The sequence below is a fragment of the Melanostigma gelatinosum genome, assembly GCF_949748355.1.
Source record: "Melanostigma gelatinosum genome assembly, chromosome: 18".
Taxonomy (NCBI): domain Eukaryota; kingdom Metazoa; phylum Chordata; class Actinopteri; order Perciformes; family Zoarcidae; genus Melanostigma; species Melanostigma gelatinosum.
Genome location: NC_136651.1, coordinates 10,383,062 through 10,403,773, shown reverse-complemented (window position 1 = coordinate 10,403,773; position 20,712 = coordinate 10,383,062). Strand labels below are relative to the sequence as shown.

The window sequence follows — 20,712 nt, the reverse complement described above, 5'->3', positions numbered from 1 at the left end:
GATCCTAAACCGACACGGACACCATGCGCTGTAACCAACACTGACTCTGTAAGTCTGTTTGTTGATGCTGCCGTTTCTCAAAGATGTCATTCATTGGGCAGCTACAGTATTACCAGAGTAGGAGGTCATCATGAGCACTCATAATCCGGGATCTTTACATTTTGGAATGTTGAACCTTTTTATTTTGGTAAACAAGAGAAAAAAAAGTGATTTATTCGATTCAATAAAATGCAGAACTACAAACCAGAAAGTAAAAAACCTGCTCTTCATTTTGTTCTCCTACAGCCATAGTGGTTGTCATGCAGTTAACGTTCACTTAGAAATAACAACACTAATGTGATAACAGCAATATATAATAACTCACACACAGCTCATTATTTAAAATGATTTAATATCTCAAAGGTTGACTTAACTTTTCCTAGAGGCTTTACATGTACATAATGTACAGACTGCACATTTACAGTAATGTACTAAAATATATCATGGAGACATGTTGCTTTCATAAAAAACAGAAATAAAATGTAAACGTAAACCCATCCACTGAACTGTATCAAGTGCCAGTCAAAAAGACTTTATCTTTAAAAAAAAGTTTAGTTTTCAAGAAAAATGTAAACCTGTCAAATAATTTAACTGTTGAGTCCGACATTTGTTAGACTAAGTTCCAATTGCAAAATTAGCAACTTTTAATATTCGGATGAATAAATGTGTAAGAAACAACACTTGTGAAAATGCTACTAAACTGATGCGCTAAGTACTTTATCTTCAGACCTTCAACTCAATCAAGCTTTAAAGAAAACAACCGGTGTTAAGAAATATATATATATATTTTATATATATTAGTCTCTAAGAAAAAAGAACAAACAAAATCACATTTGCACAAACCTTTCAGGAAAGATGTGTTTTTCAAATGGCAGAGGCTCAGTGACAGGATTGTGATCCTCTTTCATACTCTGGTTTACTGACACTGGCTTTATATCTTTTAAATAAAATATATTCATCTCTGCCCTTGGAAACAGAATACTATACTGCTCACTTCCTATAATCACATTTCTGGGGTCATGAGGATTTTGAAACATACAGTACTCATTTCTTTCAGCCTCTTGGCCTGTTTGAGTTCATCATGTCAGCCTCATCCAAAAGATGTATGCAAATGTCACATCTCATTCTGTTCATTGTTGCTTCTTTCTTTCTTTTTTTGCATGATTCAGCACTGAGTCTCTTTCTTATTTTATCGTGTGGAGTTCAGCTGATGGGAGTAAACAGATGATTATATTGTTTCAGTTACTAACCCTATTGCCTGTGGTGTAAACATGCGTCTTTGCTGCATGCAGAGCTAAAACGCGTCCTTTCACAAAGCAACAATAATACTAAAGAGTGGCGGAGACTGGCAGAGACCTTTGTATGCAGCTATGTCTTAATATAACCCAGTTAACTAGAAGCTGTTAGTAGAGTCAGCGGAACATTTTAGTTTTAGAAAGAAAAAAAAAGCTTTATAGACTGTACACTGTAAAGTGTATGTGTGAATACATTCATGTATTCGTATTTACTGTATCAGTGCAAATTGTATCATTATATGGAAAACAACACATACAGCACCTTTGTCCGAACATCAACAGGGCACTGAAACATATAATCAAATATAAAAACACAAACAGAAGCTACCGTCCGACAGTTTGGCAACAAATCATTAGACCTTTGCCTCTCAACAATTAAGAGCTTAACAGTAATGCCGATTGATTATCAATTCCAATGGTATGATACTGTACAGTGGTGCAATCAATACTGCACATAAATGTATGAAACACTTTCTGATACAAAAATATTACTCTAATGCAATAAACTTTGCATTGGAACAAAAACAAAAACAAAAGAATCTATTCACACTAAAAGATAGCCATGATACGATACATAAACAATCAATATATGAAGAAATAAATAACTTATAAACAGGTGCAAACAACAACAAAAACATTTTTGCAATATTGCCTTCACGGGACAAGATTTCCATTTTTACATTCTGGCTGAGCAGCACAGCTTCCTCTTACGTCAGACAGAGACGCGTCCTGGTGTCGGCGGGGTGTAAACGAAGCACACAGTCGTCTGCTGCCTCCATGTGGTCAGCAGTCTCACCGCTCGTGAGTGTCACACAGTCTTCCGCGTTCCTAACTGATCCTCTGCAGCAGCTTCTCTTCGATCAGTTCAAACTGCACGCTAACGGACATTTCTGCGATGAACCGGGCGCATCCTTCCTTGCTCACCTGTTTGCAGTATCGCAGGTCGATATGACATATGCTTCCGCAGCGCTTGAAATAGGTCAGCGACTGGTCTGTGACCCTGTTGCACACTGCAGGGAGAAATTGGGGTTAGGAGAGAACGAACAAACGATGCGTAGCGCATCACCTGCACTGACATAAGCTATGACACACATGGATTAATTCAAGGCTTTACGATATTCTAGGACATGAAATCCTCATGATGGCGGGCAGTGTTTCAGGATACATGAGGAGCTAGAAGGCCAAAATGCATTTGCCTTTCAGCAGTTTCCATAATAGCCCTTTGGTTCAATGCGTTTCACATTTAATGGTATTCCAGCGTATAAGATGTAGTTAGCTTGAAATTCTATAAAAATGTATTCCACGATTTGTGAATAATTTCATGCCGCTGAACACAAACGACAACCTCTTCAAAACAGTTTCTACAAAAACTGCACATTAAAATCCTCATGAAGGTCCGATTTATTGCAGGATTGTTGCATCAGACTGCATTAGTTTAGCTGAGGTGTGCCTAATAAACTGGCCCACATGGCGGTGTTTAGATGTATTTTCTCACAGTACCTTCCAGACAGAACTTTTGGTATCAGTAGCTTTTTAAATCATTTTCTGTTGGCAACTATTCGACAACGATATGACAAAATATTCACTGTGCTGCATTGCACATCTGAAAAGTCAAATATTTTCTCCACGTCTATGGAACTGATGTATAAATTCATTGGAAGTGGATAGACACAACAATTCAACACATCTTATCAGGATTTAGCCATTCGGGGGAGCAAGTCAAAAGCAGGCAGACCAACAAAGACAGGCTCCTACCTGACAGGTTGATGTCAGTGAGCGAGTCTCTGGTGGTCGTCCCTGCAGCAGTCAGGATGTTGACGGACTGGTCGGTGACGTGGTTGCAGTAGCTGAGGTCCAGCTTGGACAGCGAGGGCATGTAATGTATGATGAGGCGCAGAGACGTGTCTGTGATGTCCAAGCCTGCCAGGCGCAGGTCCTCCACATTACGCAGTTTACTCCTGTTGTCCATCTGACCTAAACAGCAGAAGACGGATGTTTGAGACACAATCATGGTGAAGGTGCTATTTTGTAGATAGTCCCATCTAACAAGCATTATGTTGTACGTATGGCTTGTTTCCAAAGCCAGATACGGCTTATTCCTCTGTGACAATGACCGCCGTTGCTGTTCAAAAACTATTAAAACACATCAATGAGCCACAACGTTGCACTGAGTGATGTTCCTTCATAACCATAAACATGGGACACTGTCGTTGATTTTTTTTTTTGTTCGAATGTTTTCAGCTTCTGTACCGTTACGTGTTTCCAAGTGAAGCGGAATATTTGAGCGGCATGCAGTTACAAGAGGGATTTAAGTCAAATCCTTCACATTTGATGAGACCCCTGAAAAGTGTCCGTGCTTAGAATGTAGCGTGCTACCGATCGACTGGAGCGCCACACAAACCTCCCTTGTCGCTAAAAGTTGCAGATTGATGGCTGTCATGGTATTATTGATTGAAACTGGTTGGTACTAGCTCATTTAAGCACACTTCATACCTTGTTTTACAGGAAGAAAACATGATTGGATTTAGATATAAAAAATACGAAGAAATACATTTTTTTGTATATATTGTTAATTAAATAGGTGCAAAATATGATTCATCTTGACTTCAACCCCTTATACACCTTCCTTATAAACCTTCCTGCTATAATCACTAGAGAGCCAATGGTGTATTAATCGGCAAATAAAAATAGTCACGAACAAATGCAGTATTTAATCCTGCTTGAGTAACTTTTTTTATGGGTTTTTTTTTATGCGACCCATTTTTTTATGTTTTAGTGGATATTAATTACACATAAAATATCCACTCCTCGCATTCATTTCCTATTCCTAATAATAATAATAATAGTTTCCTATTGCTCCACGGTGTTGCTCACTCAGCCTCAGACTGTTCAGACAGTGTGTGTGAGTTGCAGGTCGGTACCTGGCCTGTTATCTGTGGGAGGCGACAGCAGGTCCCTCATCTGGGCATCTTTCAGTCCCTCGACCCACTGAACATCCAGAGTTCGCAGAAGAGGACAGCTGGAGGTGCAAAGAGCAGAGACCGCCACCCAAGAGCATCCGGACAACAGCAGCACACGCAGACCTGCAGAAACAGCAGGGGCACACAGAGCCTCATGTCAGACACCTTTTACACGAAGATACAATTCACTGATCTTCTGTAAACGATATAAAACCTGTTCTTTGTGGCCCCAAGCGGCATCACTGCAAGCCAAATATACTGCAGACTCTCATTCAGTCTGTTGAAGAAATGTGCCCTATTTCTCAGTTTTTTACGTCTCCAGAGTTTTAGTTAATCTGCGGTCACAAAATAAACCGACACAGAAGCAGTGAGTATTCTCATCTAATTAGCTGAGTGATCCAGCAAAGACATTTAGAAGCAACAAAGAAAAAAACGTCTGGATTCATGGAGCCTCTGGAGACACAATTATCCATGTAGATGATCCACATGGGGACATATGAGAACTATGACTTATTAAAAACTACTTAAAATCGAAACTTTTTTCAGTTTTTTGTGAACACACACCGAACACACAGGCGATTTGCTGGTTGAATGTATTTACCTGGCAGTCTGTTGATGAGCCAGCTGAGTTGTTTTTTGGAGATGTTGGTCCAGCTGAGGTCCAGAGCCGCCGGCTGTCTCCGGATGATGCCGCTCAGCATGAGAGGTGTGATGGACTTGCAGCGGTTCAGATTCACGTGCTTCCAAAGCCTCTTGTCGCAGCACCTGGCGAGACACGGTGTTTTTACAGACGGGTGTAACGAAGTGTGGAAGACATGTTTTCAACTGCACAGCACATGTTGCACTCACCATCTGTTCCAGGTCCTGCAGACACGCATGCACACACAAAGATCTCTGTGAGTCAAGTGGCCGAACACCGCCATCCACATCTCCCTTCGCATCACGTGCGCTTCACCGTCGGTCAGCGGGAGTCTGTCAGGCGGAGGACTGATGGGAGGGGGCCGGATCACATGACGCTCCATTTGGATGCATTTTGGCGGTGACCGGCAGGGGAGTGGACGGGGGCATATGGGTGTGATCTGCATGCCTCTGTTCCAGCCCAGTGGCGAGTATCCATGCGGCGTCTCGTTCACCTCCCTCCCCCTGTGCCGCAGCCAGTCGCCCAGGTCGCTGCTGCCGTTATTAAGAGGCCATCGAGGCTTTTGGTCCTCTACTTCGTTCTCAGGCTCAGTTTTTACAGGCCTGTGGTTTTGATTGGCCAGGCTGTCCTCCGTTTTCAGCGGGCGTCTGTTGTGGTTGGCCAAACCTTCCTCTGTTTTAAGGGCCCTGCGGCTCTGATTAGCGGTCGAGTCCTCCGTTTTCAGTGGTTTACGGTTGTGATTGGTCACGGAGTCCTCGCTCTTCAGCGGCCGTCGATTGTGATTGGCCGAACCGTCCTCCGTCTTCACTGAGCCGTGGTTTTGGTTGGAGAGACAGTCTTCTTTCTTGGGAATCTCCAGGTTGAACTCTTTGCTCAGCTCTTTGTTGGGGAGGCGTCGCCGCTGATGGCGAGCCTTTAGCTGAGCAGAGTTCCTCTCCTGTGCTTCTCCTGATTCGCTGCTTGGTCCAGCTCGGGGAGAGTTGGAGGATTGTTCACTCTCTCTGGCTGCGGATGTTCTTAGCAGTGAACTTAACAGGACCTTGGCTTTGTCTTCCGTACTGCTGTCTCTCTCTTTTTTCACTGTCTCCTCTTCCCCTCCCTCTTCGTCTTCGGCTTGGTCCTCGTCATCATATTCACGTTTCCCCTTTAAATGAATCCTGTCCAAAGGAAATCCATCTTCTTCGTGATCCTCCTGGTCGTCTTCTTCATCGCCGTGATCATTTTCTGTCTTGATTTGCCGCAACATCTTCGGAGTCAAAGGATCATCCGGTTTTGAAAGCTTCTTCTAAGAAAGAATAGAAGACACATAGTTGGTTTTTAAAGCAGTTGTCAGTTTATCAGTGTGCATTTGAGGATAGTTTTTGCACATTTGTATGTATCTGTATGTTCAATGTTCAAGAGAATTGAGCGCCATATTGATTTATAAAACTGCACAGTGTCCACACGATTCAGTATAACTGATAAGACAACGAACAGATGGGGGTCTTACCTTCTTTTTCACAATTACAGGTTCATCATGGGTGTCAAAAAGCTTCCTCTTCTTCCTCAGCGGGTTGTCCTCTAGCCTTGGTCGGAGCATACCATCCAGAGACAGCAAGGGAGGACGTTTCTTTGGAGGCTCTTCCTCTTTCCTCTTAGGGATTTCCTCCCTCTCCGCTTTTCTCTTCACAGCGGATGTGGTAGTCAAAGCAGTAACAGTTGCTGTGGCCAACATCGGGGGGTCAGGCTCGTCTTTCGAATCCCGGTTTAACCGTGGTTCTTTCAGTAGCGAACCAGGAAGGTTTGACGCGTACTTAAATCCTGGCCCCCTTTTTTGCTTTGAGGCCAAAAGGTTAGAAAAACAGAGAGCACAACTTTATTCCTCTGGTTCTGAGTTTCTGAGGAAAACTTCACTTTTCACTGAATGAGTTCATGATTCAAACAGTCCATACAGATACTTACTTTTCCTGTTTTCCCAGCATGATTGCACTTTGGGCACTCCCAGCAGTTTGGCAATTCATCGTTGACTACTCCGTTGGAATCTTTCACCTAAACAAGAGGAGGTTTTGCGTTAAGTTTGCATTGGCTGCATTTACCTCAGCATTAACAGCCACATCAGCACCACCTCCACCTGATTCGTCACTTCGTCTGACAACATTCAACACGTACCGACGTTGACTAATTTACCTTGAGACAGTTAGGATGAACAATCTCATTGCAGATGGAGCACTCCATGAGCATAAGGTTAAACTTCTCCTCCTCATCCTCCACTGTGTCCTCTTTCCCTGCCTCTCCACAGACGAGACACACCGCTGTGTGCGGCAGGACAGGCTGCAGACAAAAACAGATGCTTGAGGACAAGGCTGCCGTATCAAACTAATATCCTCTTTAGGAACAATTGCTCTTGGCCACAAGTGTGCTTGACGGACTATTTAACTCACACTGTCACGCCACAATGTTTCCATTAATTTAAGGTTTAATTACATGCTGCACTCAAGTGAGTTAGCTATCTTGTGTACTGTGGTTTAAACAGTATATTGAGTAAGATGTGTATTGTTGTTGATGTTTTTTGAAAGTCGAGTATTTCATCGTCTGCCACCACCATTTATATTGAACGTTTTGTTTTATTTGCATTTAACTACATTCAATGAATTCAATATGTCATGAACTTAACAACTTGCAAATTGTTTACTGAATTAGCAAACAGGCTAGTTGCATCACCCCTAACAAATTGGCAAATGTTTCACACCAGACCATGAGGAACTAAAGCACGCTCTTAGCGCCGAGTACTGCGCCGAAGCAGTATTGAGTGTACACCAGGAGTGGGTTTAGCACATTGGCATATCTTAAAAGTGGGACACAGTTGCTAAAGAGCTTAAGGCCGCACGTGTGGGACATTGGGACAGATGCCAAGTCTCGCTCTCGTTTACTGCGGTCATTCGTTCAAACTGAATCTTCCTCATCGTCTGTTGATGCCTCTGCTCGTCTCTGTCCGTGGTGCTGAAACATGTAAACGCAGTCTTTGTCTCTCTCCATCGTCGTCTGTGACTGCTACTACAGCTGCCGTCTGCTTCTGCTGCTGCAGATGCTTATTTATATTACATGTGTTGCTACCATAGCAACCACCTGAAACACCCATAGTAATCACCCTGTACTGCCCTAGCAACAATGTTGAGCACCCTAGCAACAACCTCACAGCCACATGGACCCAAAACCAAAAGTATTCAACGTGAGTGGAATTCAAAGGAAAACGGTTTGAGATTTGAAGAAATTACTTCAGAAAATTGATTCCACTCTCATGTCTGCAGGCTGATTATGCAGCTAGAGCCAGATAGCAGTTAGCTTAGCTTAGCATAAATACTGGAAGCAGGAGGAAACAGCTCTCCTAAAGGGAGATAAAAAAAACACTAAAGCTCGCTGGCTAATTTGTCGTATCTTGTTTGTTTAATCTGTACAAAACCCAAATTGCAAAAAGTGCAAAAAATGCAAAAACATTCCAGGATCTCAGCGGGAAATCATTTTTGGTTTTGTGTAGATTAAACAAACAAGACATGACGTGTTAACCAGCAAGCTTTAGAGGTGCTGGTCGGCAGATTTCGTTTGACCTTTTGAGAGAGCCAGGCTAGCTGTACCCCCTTGTTGTCAGTCTTTATGCTAAGCTAAGCTAAACCTGCTGGCTTTACCTACAGCTGAGAACATTATGAACAGTGAACTTACTGCAATGCACTGCCTCATGATGCAGGACTGTTTCATGCGGCCTGGCCCACCAAACTTCTTCATGTCTTTGCAAAAGTGGCACTCTCCACACTCCGTCCGCAGGCATGCTTCACACTTCCGACAGCGCGTCCTTCTCCTCCTGGCACCAGATGTTCCCCGACCAGCTGACAGCTTGACTGCTGATGCAGGAGAAGCTGCCATCTTGGGTTTCGGCCGGTTGGGAGGCCGGGGCTAAGAGGATAAAGAGGATACAGTGTCATGCACCTAAAATTATAAGGCATGAAATATTTCACAAACAGGTATCTAAAAGGTCAGATGAATTGGTTTGTTGATATCAAGACAGAGGACTTTTTCAAAAAGATAGATAACAAATGCTACGTAAATATAGTTAAGTAGTCAAATATAGCAAATATAAGTGCATTTACACAATACTGTGAAGCAAATGTGTAGTACGTAATACGTCATGGGCAGCAAGCATCATTATTATCTTTCACAAAGAAGACTGCAAATGCTTTTCAATCATTATCTCACTCTGTACTAAATGGTAAAAAAAATCGATTTGACAATTCAGTAATTTCTTTTTAACCAAAATGTCAGCTTAAATTAAAAGGGAGGCATTAAGCTCCGAGGAGCTCCTCCATCGAATGACCTAAATTACATTGCATTTCAATTAATAATGGTGCTTTGGCTCAATAATAAGCACTTAGAATCATGTACGTATTCTATTAAATTCAGCAGGGGTCAGCGTTATGTAAGCATTAATCCTTTCTTTGCGCTTTGTAACTCTGGGTCAAATAGATCCTAACAGAGATGCATCCATATATGAATATACACATATCAACACACATACATTTGCTGATGGGTTTTTTTTCTTCAGTCATGGCTGTTAAAGCACAGGATCCAGGAGAAAAACAAACAAATTAAGAATGTCCCTGGGGGCCTCTTCCAAATTTAGCACTGCACTTGCTTGCATGTTTCTACTTCAAAGAAAAGCTGCACTTACAGCTACATATCACACATGGAGCCATTATTCTGTGTTCGGAGGGCGCCGACTGATTTACAACAGTACACATTAAATGTGCTCTATTTGATAGAAGTGGGTAATGGAGATGAGATGCTTTTGATCTCCATCATTATTGTTCTGGTATTATACATTCTGCTCCTTCTCGGGCTCAGAGCCCGACCACAACAACATATTCTGATCATGAAAAGCCGCACGCACTGTATGCTGCCAACCGTGCCGTGTGAGGAAAATACGTAGCAACGTGTGAGATGAAATAAACAAGGAGAAGGAGTGCAAAAGACTGCAGCTCTTGGAAATGAAGATCAGATTTCTTTAGTTGCATCGGCAGTGCAGATTCTCCTGGAGTCAGCATAGCAACAGCCACGTCCCATTCCCTAACAGAACAGTCTATGACACACTGACTTGTAACCAATAAGAGCTGTAATGAGACTCTCTAACAGAAAAAGAAAGAAGGCTCAATCTTAGCCACATTACAATAACGTATTCTAACAATAGCCATGAAATAGACTGACATAGGGAGTCAGATATGTGTGTGTCAGACAGGATTAGAGTGAAATATTTGGGGGGGGGGGGGGGGGGGGGCTTGTGCAGTCTGCCCTGGACTGTTCTGGGGGTACTCAAGGGGATTAGAGACAGGACGTCTGCCACACTGGGATGACACCAAACAGCCAAGGAAAAGACACAAAGCCATAATCTGTAATTTGCCACTTCCTACAAACATGAGACAACAGGTCGGAGTTATGAGCGATCTGCTCATGTCACATCACATTGAATAACATGTACACACATGTACGTATACCTGAAGCCTAAGCTGTAACTGCAGGTGTAAGAGGCAAATAAAAAGATACTTCAGAACGCTGTCCATATTGTCCCCTAAATCTCCCCGTCCACTATGCGAGTGATCTCTAAAGCAGATATTCCTCTGAAGCTCTGAATAAAAGGAGCAAAGAAATAAACTGCTTATCACTCTTAGGAACGACTTTCTGTCTCAGGTTGAAGTGTTTAGCATGAGTAGCTGTAGTACACACACCTCTTCACAGCACGTAATACACACCTTTCCTCAGTGCAAGGACAGTGCAAGTAACCAACTAGTAATTCAATGGCTCTTCAAAGCCCATTCAGCTGGGAAACATGATGAGAAGCAGACTTTAATGTTCATTGACACTGGCTTGGAGCCTCTGAAGCTACTGTGGGGAGCAGTGGAAATCAATTACTGTGTGGATATACTTAACATCACCTTAAACACACATTGAAGACGGTGCATGCACAGATTGCAGAAACAACAGGACATATTGTTTTATCAGAAGCCGAAGAAATTCAAAATCAGATCAGATGAGATCACACAACACTGTGCTTTTTAAAGCCATGAACACCGTCCCATATTTATCACGTTTCTGAAATTATTATTGCCTCTTTTCTATGTGGGAAAAATTTTTATTTGCAAAAAAAAACATGTGTTCACAAGTTCTTGGAGGGTTTACTTTGGCATATGTTATAAAGTTGATGCTGTATTTGAAAAACAAAGACAAAAACATGTGACTTCTCTCGTACCCGGTATGTTGTGTTAAGCCCCGATTTTACATAATGACATAAGGAAAGTGGAACAACCACACACCAACCTGAGTAAAACCTCTGGAGTGTATAGTTACTCAGAAGCTGAGGATGGTGGACTGAACAGCAGCAACTCAGTAAACCACTGTACAGAGTATGCAGTGCACGTTCAGGAGATATAGCTGGTATTTAATCAAGTGTAAAGTTGTTCAGGCTGGTGCTGGATGCTTTTGGGCTACACTACCTGAAATCTAAACTTGCAGGTTCTTCAACATATATTACATTTACATGACTGGAACAACCACAACAGAAAACGTTTTATACTATTTGTCAAAAGAGTGAAATGGACTTCTGCAGTCAATGTTTTTCAAATCCAAATGCGGCCAAAGAATGAATGTGAGGGGGGGGGGGGGGGGGGGGTGGTTCAGAGTTAAGCAAAAGAGATATTCAAATTAACTTTCCACATTTCTTGCTGTGTAAGCAAGTCTCATCTTAGATCTCTCAGCCATTTAAACCGAACAATCTTGAATATTCCTTTCATAATAACTGCTTTCTAATGAACACGTAACCTTTTGTTGGTTTGACACATATTCTGATATTTGTATCTGGTGCTTTTACAACCAAACCATGAAAGATTAATCCTCTGCATCGACATGAATTTCCATTCCTCTGCTTTGAGACAACCAATAGCAGCCCTGAGGCTCTGAGCTATATAAACACAGCCTTCTCCTATTGCTGGTTTCACCTGACAAAAACACACACACACACACAAACAGCAAACCTATCAGAAAAACAAAGGGCAAAAAAATCAAGCACCAAGACCAAGCACAGAATAAATGAACTGAATAAATGCATTTCTCTCCAGGAAGCTCCATTTCCTCGCTGCCCTGTGATGCTGCACACTGCTCTGTCTGGCACAAGCATTCCTCTGGTGGCCTCACTACGCCTGCCTGCAGAGGTTGTGTGTGCTAACCTGCTCAGAGTCTGAATCGTAGTCCTCATCATCAGCGCTCAGCGACATGGCCATGGCTGGTTTTCACGCATCGTCCAGCTCACAGCAAACTGACATGGCTGCAGTCTCCTCCTCCTTCTACTCCTTGCTACTGCTGTCTGGCCTACAGCCCTCCCTCCTACTCTAAAGCTCCACAATACCACAAGCAGATGTAGGAAACACAGACAAGCCTGCCTCATTAATATGGGTCCACTCCCAGAAAAGAACAGGAGGGGTGTTCAGAAGCGCCGGGCCAATGGGAGACTGCTGTGCATCAGAATATGCACTGGGGGTGTCTGCCTTCATCCAATGAGGAGACAAAATGCAGCGACGGCGTTGTCATATTCATGATGGGTATCACAGGGAGAGGAGAGAGGGCTCCACACAGCCAATAGAGCCAGATGGCATCTCATTACAAAAGGCAAACACAAAGAGGCCCCACCAGCAGCAGCTGGCCTCTGGCGGGACGGGTGGGGGTGATCCAGAGGGTCCATAAAACCAACAGCATTCGCCTCCATACATTCAGATACAACACGTCCCACCCTGCAACCTCCTGTTGAGGCCTCCTCCGCCTGTTACACACTTCATGCATCTGTTTGGACAATGAATTATTCACAGCAAGTTTAAAAGTGTGTTTAGAACATATAAAATATAAAACAGTTAGCTTCAATAGAGTTATCAATGTGGAACGTGCAAACATATTTTAGGAATTAAAACTCACATTTTAGTTATTTTTGGCTGAGATTCCTTTGCACCTACTGTATTTTTTACCACCATTAAATATTTATGCCTCCACATTTTTATGGTGTCAATAAGCGTTAAAAATAAACACTGTACATCTGTGTGTCATTTCAAAAATAGTCATTTCGACCTTTTCATACTCGGTCATTATTTTTCATCTTAGATTTAGCCAATAAATGTAAAAGCCTTGATGTTGACCCTCTTACAGCCTCCTGCTCACCTCGAGATAAATCAAACAGACATTAAACACACTTCAGACCTGCAAGTGTTCACAGCTAGACAAGTCATACAATATCTGAGGAGGTTTATTTGTGCAGCACACTGATGACCAAAGGGCAAATGCGTAAGTAGTACTGAAGTAAAGAGCATCAGCACTGACTGAAAATGTCCTTTTCTAATTTCTAAGTAAGCCTGGAGTGTAACAACAAACATGTAAGCAGTGAAGTTGTGTATCTGGTCTGAAAACAACACTAAAGTATGTTCATGACAGCAACATACAGTATGTAGAGGTATGGCGGAAAGCAAAGAGCGTTCTTATAGTGTTGATATTAAAAACCAGACCCTTCTTTGACAGTAAGTCAAACATATCAAAAGCAAGATCATGTTGTCCGTTGATTATTAATTGTATGACATTAAATTATTGTTTCACACCGTTACTGGTTACTGGTCACTGACCATCAGTCAGTCGTCAGTGGGCTGTAGCTATATCATCACCACATTTGAACTCCTTTAAAACATAAACTGTACTCCTGCCATCTTCTCAATATCCATCTATAAAGGTCAAGATGTTGTAGACAGTGCAATGACAAAAGTTCAGAAATGTTATGCACCACGAGTCAAGTGACAGGTGATCAAACCAGGCTCTGATCATCACCTGGGCTCAGTTTTTTCTATTTCTATTCAACAATATTTGGTCCAAAAGCAATTATAAAGCCTCGGAGTGCCACTCAAGTATTCGTACCTTTATAGTTTTCTTTGGCCAGTAAACCACAGGAACTCCAGTGATCGCTAATTTGGGGTCGTCATCAGCGTGTTCCTTTAAGACAACCTAGACAGCCACAGAGAACAGACAAATGGCTGTTGAATGGCATATATTGTGAAGATGACTTTGTACCGTGTCCTCTTTCTGGTTTCTTACCTTCATGTCTTCCAGCAGGGCTTGTGGGTTCTCTATTCCCTCCGGAACACATTTCTTATTTTCAGGGAGCGACTCCAGCTTCTCAACCAGCGTCCTGAGTCCGCTCAGTTCAAACTCGGTCAAATGCGTCCATTTATTCAGAGACTCCGAGGCTGGAGAGTCCGAGGGGGTTTGAGGGAACTCCAGAGATGTGGAGCCGGGATTACAGCTGTCCTCCGAGTCAACAGATAAAACAGCTTTGAGGTGCTGGCCCCTCCGGTTGTCGGGAGAGCCGGGGCCGTCCTGGGAAGCTTTCTCTGGTTTTTCACTCTGGCCATCCCTGACTTGAGTCTCACACGAGTCCTCGTTCATGTCCTGGCTCCTTGAGTCGGAGTAGGGGCTCTCTGTGTTTGCCTTTGTCTCAAAGTCTGAAGGGACGAAAAGAGAGAAAAATAGGTGTGGCAAATGACTTATCACATTTCCACATTGTATTGTTCTTCTTGTTGAGAGAATGCCATCAGCTGCAGAACTAATACATCTGGAAATAGCAAAGAATGACTCCTGTGATCCACCATTGCACTGAAACTGAATGCCTGACATGTCTGGTTGCAAACACGGCGGGTAACCCACAATGCACCTTCTTGAGTACGTCCAATAGTGATGAGCAGCTGCATTACTTAACTTCACTCACCCATTAGCACAGGCTCCTTGCGGATCTCCTGAGAAAAGTAGGAGCGTTTGGTGAGGCAGTGCAGGTATCGCTCCAGGACATACCAGCATATCTCATAGTAGAAGGGGAAACGGAACTTGGAATTAACCTAAAAACAGGGGGGGAGAAACGATCAGTGTGACCCTGAAAAACACCGAATATTAACATGCACTCAGGTTATTTATTGTTGGCTTCTTGTAGTAACCTGATTTCTTAAATGCCGTGTAATCTTGCCCGTGTGTTCGTTTTAACCAGAGTTCTGTCTCTTTACATGACAGAGACTTCAGACAGAACACGGATCAGTGGCAGCGACAGCAGTGTGAAGAGATTATTACTCAATCGCAATACGTTATCTCCATCACTTCAGACTCTGTCCTCTCGTGCACACAAGGAAACATGCACACGTCTTCAGGGACAAACTGCAATCCCACAGGGATTATTTTTTACGTTTGTGTCGTTTTTCTTTCTTCCCTTTCGGTTTTTTGTGTTGTTTCTCCTTTTTCCTTTTCTTAGACTCATGTAATACGATTACTCTTTTGCAATAATACAGCTTTAAAACTTATTAGAAAGAAAGAGGTCATATTTCATCATTTTTTTTGTTAAATGTGAAGAGCTTCAGAATATGGATTTTGGTGGAGCACAAAGTACACCGCACTGATGTAGAAAAAGGAAAATTATTTTCTTGTTGTGTTGTGTTGGGTGTTAAAACTTTCCAAACAACGATTATAGATGCATCTTTCTTCGATGTATAATCACTTACAGTGCCCCTTTTCTTATCGAGCTACCAATATCTTACAACAAACAGATGAGTATTGCTCTGACACATCTTCCTGACTTAAACATTGATATTTGTTGTCATTTTGTCACTCCCAAATATTTTGCCCTTTGACTCTTATCCCTTCTTTCTCTTTCAATCTCAGGCAAATCAATTCCTCCTCCATCACATCTCTCATTCTCCTGTATCTTGCAGGTGACCTCTTCGCCTTCCCCTGGTTCTCAGAGAGATTGATTCATCATGTATCTTAACATCTTGCAGTGCAGGCAAACAGTTCAGCCACACAATGGAGAATCCCGCGAGGCTCCTACCTTAGTCCTATTCTCTATCTCGTGGATGGTAAGCTGCATAGGAATGTTGAAGCTGTGCAGAATATTGCCTCCAAATACCAGGGTGTCCTCTGGAGTGTAGACAGCATGAATCCACCCTTAATTACAAAAAAAAGTACAACACAAACACAAAAGAGAAACGGAGGATTCAGGCAAATTCACATACCGTATAATAGTCAGGTACAGCCTTAGCATTACTGTTCCTTGAAGAGGCAGCTAATCTTTTCCTGCTGGCTACTTTCAAAACAACCATGCCAACACACCAGATGGGATGAAGAACGTGTATCCTTGCGCAAGCTCCACTCTCTGGCACCCATCAGCTCGGTCTCCCAGGAAGACATCACTCTGCTTGCCTGACAGGACCCAGTCCTCATAAAGGGCAAGGTTATGAGGGGTTGGAGGCACAAGCCAAAACACCTGAGGAGCAGCAGAGATTTTGTTTCATTTAAAACTTATACTGTACAAGTCGATGCCAGGTTAGGTGAAATATCAACTCTGAAACTGTTAGAAACACTTTATATTACCAGACATACATTTTCTTAGTTTCTTCCCTCAACGTTCAATGAAATTAAACTGTTAAATGAAGATTTGATGCACAAAATAGCAGATAAGAGACGAGAATGAACTTACTTTCTGTCCCTTGAATACGTGGTACCAAACAGAAGTTCCGCCGAAATCGATGTGGAAGTCTGTGTAGCAGCCCTTCACACTCATCAAACAATACCTACAGCAGTAAAAGGAGACAACAACAAAATTCAAGAGAATCATATTGTTGAGTGTGAGAAACAGAGCTCAACCAATTACATGGCAGAAGTAATCTCAGCTGTGTTTTGCTGAAAACAGCAGCGAAAGCACCACAAGACATCACTTAGGAGCACTACAGCATAGAAAATTGATCACAATGGGACAGCGCTCCTCTGGAAAATAATTGAGGAATAATTAGCACTCCGAGACGCACAAATGATTCAGAAAATGAGCCAGATGTGAGCAGCTGTTTATCTATAAAAATGTTCCCAACAACTGTATTTAAAAAAAGGATACAGACACCACCGCACAGTTCTAATGTCCGTGACGATTGAGAGGGATTCACTTCATATGAGTCCATGCATTGTTTTTCAGAAAAATCCTACATTGTTTGCATGAGAGATTATAATGAAACTGCAACTAGGGCTGCAACTCATTATTATTTTTATTAGCAAATAATTAATAATAATAATAATGTATTAACTGGTAAGAAAATTGTGGAGGAAATGGCCATCACTTTTTCCCAGAGCCCAAAAGCATCTTCAACAAATTTTTAGTAACACAAAACATGTCTGTCTGCACCGACACCAAGCATTGCTTTAGCAGCACGACAACAGCTTAACTAACCACTACGAGTGACACTGAAATGAAATGTTGCTATTGGCTGAAATAATAAAGGAAAATACCTGTAAAATCTGCTCCTAATTTATTCTATTATGTACAACCAAATCCCTTTCACTTGCACTCATCTAACTATGAGCATTATCAAATATATATATCATCAAAATGAATAAATATAAGTCAGCTGAGGGACTCGGAGTGATGGGAGGAAATTAAAGCGAGAGACTGGGGTTACAAGACAAGACACAATTGGTTTTGACTATTAGCTGTGTAGAAATGCTGCAAGCTGATTGGCTGAGAGGTGTATGTGCAGTCAGACTGCAGCCGCTATAAAACCATCCTCCACTGTGGAGAACTCTGCTGCCTAGCAACAATCAAGAGCACTTCCATGAGATGGCTAACACAGACTGCATGCAGCGCTCTACAATGAGACACTCGGATGTGAGGAGAAAAATGTTATTATGGATTTACTGACAAGGGAGCAGCAATTTAACCCCCAAGTATTTTCTATATGTACACATTCCATCACTTGTAGTCACAGACTTTCATAGACATACAGGTCGGGAGAGATTGCTGTGAAAGTCATACCTTTGCACTTTAGGGTACTTCATGTCTGAGATTACATTGGTGGCTTCTGTTTGGCTATGTTTCAGATCAGGAGGCCACATGTTGTCCACCCAGTCGACTTGATCTACCTAAAAGAGCGAAACTGCACTGTTAACCCTCAATCACAGTGTTGTTAGTCATACTTTCTTTTAATATGGTACCAGATTTTTTTATGCCATCATACAGAGTTAATTATGTTCTGTTACCACTGTGGGCCGCTTGATGAGGTTCTCCAGCTTAGTGTGGCTGAACTCTAAGCTGATGACATTGAAGAGTTTGTCCCGCTCTTCCTCCGGTGTCTCATAATAACGGACAAACTGAGCCATGCTCATTTCAGAGCCTTTCTGAGTGCTCACGTCCATAACATCCACAGACCGACGACTCCCTGCAAGCACCAAAAACACAAGTTGACGTTGACCTTTGACCCCTTCCACTGTCATTAACATGTTCGCCATTTGTCTGTAAACTTGTCAGAGAATAGTCTAGCATGCTATTGTGATATTTATACAGAGCAAACATGTATTGTTGACATTTCACAGATTTCACCATGAACAAGAACCTCCTACTGCGTGTATTTCACCATCTTCCCCACTAGATGGAGCAACTACACCCTAATTCAGTTTTGACTTCATTCAGCTGTACTTTAATGTGAAAGAAAATTGCAATTTCAAAAATGTTCTGATCAAATATGTTTAGGCATACAAATAGACAGATAGATAAACATGCATGTGTTCACTCATTAAATACTAGCCTAAAAAGGAGAAAACAGGCAACAAAAAGCAATAATACCATTGAAATAATAATATATATTGTTCATGTAATTTGAACTGTGACGATGACTTTTTGCCTGATTATTTTTGGCTATACATATTGTTTTAGTGCATATCTCGTCTTCCACTCGCTGCAATATTTTACCAAAAAGCAGCTTTTTGAATGTATAAACATTATTTCACTAAGCAAAAGAGCGGTTCTTCACGATTTCTGAAAAAGATAGGCATTTTAGCTGATACCACAAGTTTTACAGCTATGCCAACCACACTACAGAATCCATCAGAACTGGTCTGAACCCGTTTCTTTAACTATTTACCTTCCACAAACTGTGCTCTGGAAGTACATGCTCATGGAACATAGGACACTTCAGATCATCGCAAATCCAAACAATAAAACATATTTGCACACACGTCTACTGTGTGTGTGTGTGTGTGTGTGTGTGTGTGTGTGTGTGTGTGTGTGTGTGTGTGTGTGTAGCATCCTACTCACCAACTAAGCCTTTAATTTCACTGACTGTAAATTCTGGATCAGGCATTCTATGAAAGATAGGGGTTGAGGTCACTCAGTAAACATAAACATACAACAAATCTAAAGTGGTTTCAATGAGCATCATGAGCACTGTCAATGGTTATTCTTAAGAACTATCTGTAAGCTGGTAAATTCACAGAAATGTTGTCTCACCTGACCCCGAGTCCATCTTTCTCTTTGAAAATGAGTGGGGTCCTGAGAGCCTCCCTTTGCACATATTCATAAGAGAAGTCTAGAAGACATTGATTGTATTATAGACAAAGACATGTAGAGGAAGACAAATATATACTGTGGTAAAGACATGCATCTTGCTAATCAATTCTATTGCAAAATACAATAAACCTCTACCATGGCTGATCAAAAGAAAAAACGATATTCTATGTGTTACTTTACCTTTACCCTCCATGAAATGGACAAACGTGGCGCTGTAACTGTCACTGACAAGCTTTTCCTCCACACTGAAACCTCGGATGTTTGCAATTTCTTCAACGTCGGACAAATCCTCGTTTTCGTCGTACATCGTTCGGCAGATGGAGCGCTGCCATTAAAAACGAGACGATATATTTCACGTTAATTGCGTTAATTGAAACACATAACAGCCGCTCTGTCACCATAAACCATATTTATTTGTCACCATATTTATTTTATTCCTATAACTTCAAAACTGGAGTAAAGGGTCATAATTATTTTTTATTATGATTAATTACATTACTATAGTAGCATTGTACAGATGTTTATTAAATGTGACGTCAAGCACAATAAACATGAAACGAGACTTGTCCTGAGAAAAGACGACACATGTCAAGTGTTTTGCAGGGTTTCACTGATCTGGTTTAACTGATACGTCCACTGAACTATTACACGTATACAAGAAGCTATAACATGATAAATGCGAGAGCTATCGTTTCTCCCCGTGGCCTCAAACTTGAGCACCTTAAGTGACTTGACAAACATCCCAACGTTGCAGACGTTAGCTTAGCTACGTTAATTAGCTCGCTGCCAATATCGCTTCGTTAGCTATCGTTAACGGATGGTACACACCAGCCTGCGTCCGGATTCAGCACACGTTTCCACGGCCTGAGCCATCGTCTCTTATCAATGTCTTCCAGCCACTCGCTTTCGGAAATGCACCTTCATGCGTAGTGGAGTTAAAGAAACACTCAGCACGCGTTTCAGGTTCAAAACAAGGGAACCATGTTTTTGTGTATTACGTCACCGCCAGGAACCAAAACATTGTTGGACAACGTCACGGCATGTTAGTTCACTGCTTTTCAACTGGTTTGTACAAAGACGAAACATTTATCACATCATATCAATCACTGTTGTTAGTGGTGGAAAGCAAAAAAAGCGTTACGTTTAATCCACTATTATCGAACAGTTTATGTTATGAGCCTGTCATGCTAATGAAAATAGAGCGATACAATAGCTTGTGTTTATAAAGAAAAATATCTTTATCTACTTTCATTCATTCTCATATTAATACTTCGTATTTATCTATGCTGGACGTCACGTGTGTCACGTGGACTGGTGTGACAGTCCGTTCAACCGGTAAAATACACAATAACATATTTTGAC

At 41.9% G+C, this 20,712-nt stretch overlaps 1 protein-coding gene across 1 annotated transcript; it reads right to left on the bottom strand.

Moving 5' to 3' along the window:
- Positions 1-502: 502 nt before the first annotated feature.
- Positions 503-20,285, bottom strand: kdm2bb (lysine (K)-specific demethylase 2Bb). The gene is made up of 21 exons (XM_079290006.1): positions 20,179-20,285; positions 19,531-19,675; positions 19,291-19,369; positions 19,099-19,145; positions 18,045-18,223; positions 17,821-17,927; positions 16,498-16,591; positions 16,131-16,284; positions 15,850-15,965; positions 14,746-14,872; positions 14,076-14,482; positions 13,899-13,985; positions 8,631-8,861; positions 7,101-7,244; positions 6,876-6,962; positions 6,424-6,750; positions 5,144-6,219; positions 4,896-5,059; positions 4,256-4,417; positions 3,090-3,308; positions 503-2,344 (listed from the first exon to the last, which is right to left on the bottom strand). The coding sequence occupies exons 1-21, from the start codon at positions 20,221-20,223 to the stop codon at positions 2,163-2,165; spliced, it is 4,179 nt and encodes a 1,392-aa protein (XP_079146132.1). The 5' UTR covers positions 20,224-20,285; the 3' UTR covers positions 503-2,162.
- Between the last annotated feature and the right edge of the window lie 427 nt (positions 20,286-20,712).

Excerpts from the sequence above, each read along its gene's own strand:
- kdm2bb (XM_079290006.1), bottom strand. The coding sequence starts at position 20,223 with ATGGCTCAGGCCGTGGAAACGTGTGCTGAATCCGGACGCAGGCTG. Across the intron at positions 13,986-14,075 it reads CCCTGCTGGAAGACATGAAG|GTTGTCTTAAAGGAACACGC; the intron begins GTAAGAAACCAG and ends GTGGCTGTCTAG. Across the intron at positions 3,309-4,255 it reads TCCCACAGATAACAGGCCAG|GTCAGATGGACAACAGGAGT; the intron begins GTACCGACCTGC and ends TCTGCTGTTTAG.